Below are 2,244 nucleotides of genomic sequence, written 5' to 3'. Positions count from 1 at the left end.
TGGTTTTTTGAGACAGGGTTTCTCTGTGGCTTTGGAGCCTGTCCTGGAACTAGCTCTGTAGACCAGGCTGGTCTCGAACTCCCAGAGATCCACCTGTCTCTGCCTCCCAAGTGCTGGGATTAAAGGCATGCGCCACCACCGCCCAGAGAAACAAGATTTTAATCATATCAGATAAAAATGATTTTCTTCTCTGAGAGAGTAAGGAGATTTGCCTGCTTTGTTGAGTGAAATTCTTTCTCCTGCAGCCCAAAGAGATCACCTGGAGCCCTTCTCGAGTATTCCCTCCAGTTCGTGCCTGCATGTTCTCATCTCACCTCACCTCTGTCACCTTCCTGGCTGACCCCAGCGCTGGTGGAGGTCTTCCCCGGGGCACGTTTATCTATGCCACCTCCCCACTGCCAGTTCAGGTGAGAGGCTCATGGCAACCCTGCCTCTTCCTATATTTCAAACTGGCAAGAAGAGGTAGGTGATATGCCTTGTCTATTGTTGCCTTCTGAGTCTCACCCTCTTCTGGTGTCTCTTCAGGCCCCGTCTTTTTACTGGGAGATTGAGATTGTTTCCTATGGAGATACTGATGATGACACTGGACCAATCGTCTCATTTGGCTTTGCTACAGAAGCTGAGAAGCGTGATGGGGCATGGACCAATCCAGTCGGCACTTGCCTTTTCCACAAGTAAGTGACTGTTCCTGCTACAGCTAAAGAGAAAAAGTGCTGCTGGATGGTCTTGCTTTTAATCCCAGCAAATCTTGGTGAGGTTGAGGGCAACATGGTCTATATAGCAAGTTCGAGGCCAGCCAGGGTGTCATAGTGAAACCTTGTCTTAAAAGTGGGTCAGTATTCTCAGGAAAGTGACTTCCTGTAGGTGTTTATGGATATTCAGGGAGCCAAAGTGTGGTTGTGTGTCTGAGGAAGTGGGGACAGCGAAGTGTTGTTTTCCTCTTTGGTTGTTTATGGTTCCTCAGTACCATCCCTTCCTAGTTATCCTGCAACAAGAGACTTGTTTTTCTTCATTTCCCAAACATATTTGAACCCATATACCATGTTGCTATGATGTAGGCTAGGGATTTGCTAGGCTGTTGTAATACTAAAGGCACAGTATAATATCCCCAAGCCATATATAGATAGTGCCAATTGGAAATTTGTTAGTATTTAGGAAAGCATTGCTTACAACTATGGGGTTTCCTCCTTGCCTGCCCCTTCTCTCCCTCCTTTCTTCTTTCTGTCCCTCCACATGGCTGGTGAGTCTCAGCTTTGACCCCTTGTTCTCCTCCCAGCAATGGCCGAGCTGTACACTACAATGGCTCCAGTCTGCTACAGTGGAAGAGTGTCCGCCTAGATGTCACACTCTCTCCTGGTGAGTGCAGTGGGGCCTTCTGACTCTGCATGCTTCTGTGGGGACCAGCATTAGAGCTAGATGGGTTAAAAGTTAAAATAATCTTGGCAGTTGGAAATGGGCCATTTGTCTCTGAGTGACAGCCAAACACCTGCCCTTGTTGTCTGCTAGTTACACCACAGCTCTCACATTCTGAAGCCATTACCCTTAAAGCCACTATCTTGTAACTTAGTCCCTCAGTCACGGGGTTGCAAATTAGCAGTTCACTTGATAGTAAGATGGGAAAATGTGTGCCCTTCCTGCTCTCTGCTATAGGTGATGTGGCAGGAATTGGCTGGGAAAGGACCGAGGGGACCCCACCTCCTCCAGGACAGCCAGCCAAAGGCCGGGTGTACTTCACATACTGCGGGCAGCGGCTCACACCATACCTGGAAGATGTCTCTGGAGGAATGTGGCCTGTGGTGCACATTCAGAAAAAGGCAAGTCACCATGATAGGAAAGAAGAATAAATTCTTTAAGGAAATGTATTCCTGACCAGAAGGGACATGAGAAAAGCTTTTGTCTAGCCATCTTTTGCACAGTGATAGGACATGGCAAAGTCTGGACAAGTGCTTCCTTCCCCTGGTGGACCCTACAGTCTTAATTTGAACGATGCTGTGTCCAGAATTTAGTACGAATCTGCTGTGACCACCTCTTAGCCATCCTTCCTTACCAAGGAAAGAAATGGCAGTGAAATGTCTCTGAAAAAAGCTTATAAGACTGACCTTCTAAGTCATGTAGTATGGCAGAAATCTGGACAGTTGTCCTCTGGTAAAGACTCAAAAGTTCAATACTCCTCTTCCCCCAGAGCATGCACAATAGCTTTCTCTCTCTCTCTCTCTCTCTCTCTCTCTCTCTCTCTCTCTCTCT

At 47.5% G+C, this 2,244-nt stretch overlaps 1 protein-coding gene across 1 annotated transcript in view; it reads left to right on the top strand.

Annotated features, from left to right (window-relative positions):
- The window catches only part of Hectd4 (HECT domain E3 ubiquitin protein ligase 4), a 198,724-nt gene that overhangs the window by 139,137 nt on the left and 57,343 nt on the right, over positions 1-2,244 (top strand). The window contains exons 45-48 of the mRNA XM_013349655.2: positions 246-407; positions 526-674; positions 1,277-1,356; positions 1,651-1,814. Of these exons, the coding sequence (XP_013205109.1) occupies positions 246-407; positions 526-674; positions 1,277-1,356; positions 1,651-1,814 (555 nt within the window). The remainder of the gene's footprint in view (positions 1-245; positions 408-525; positions 675-1,276; positions 1,357-1,650; positions 1,815-2,244) is intronic.

This window comes from Microtus ochrogaster, chromosome 2, assembly GCF_000317375.1.
Source record: "Microtus ochrogaster isolate Prairie Vole_2 chromosome 2, MicOch1.0, whole genome shotgun sequence".
NCBI classification, from domain to species: domain Eukaryota; kingdom Metazoa; phylum Chordata; class Mammalia; order Rodentia; family Cricetidae; genus Microtus; species Microtus ochrogaster.
This window is presented reverse-complemented; position numbering and strand designations above follow the sequence as displayed.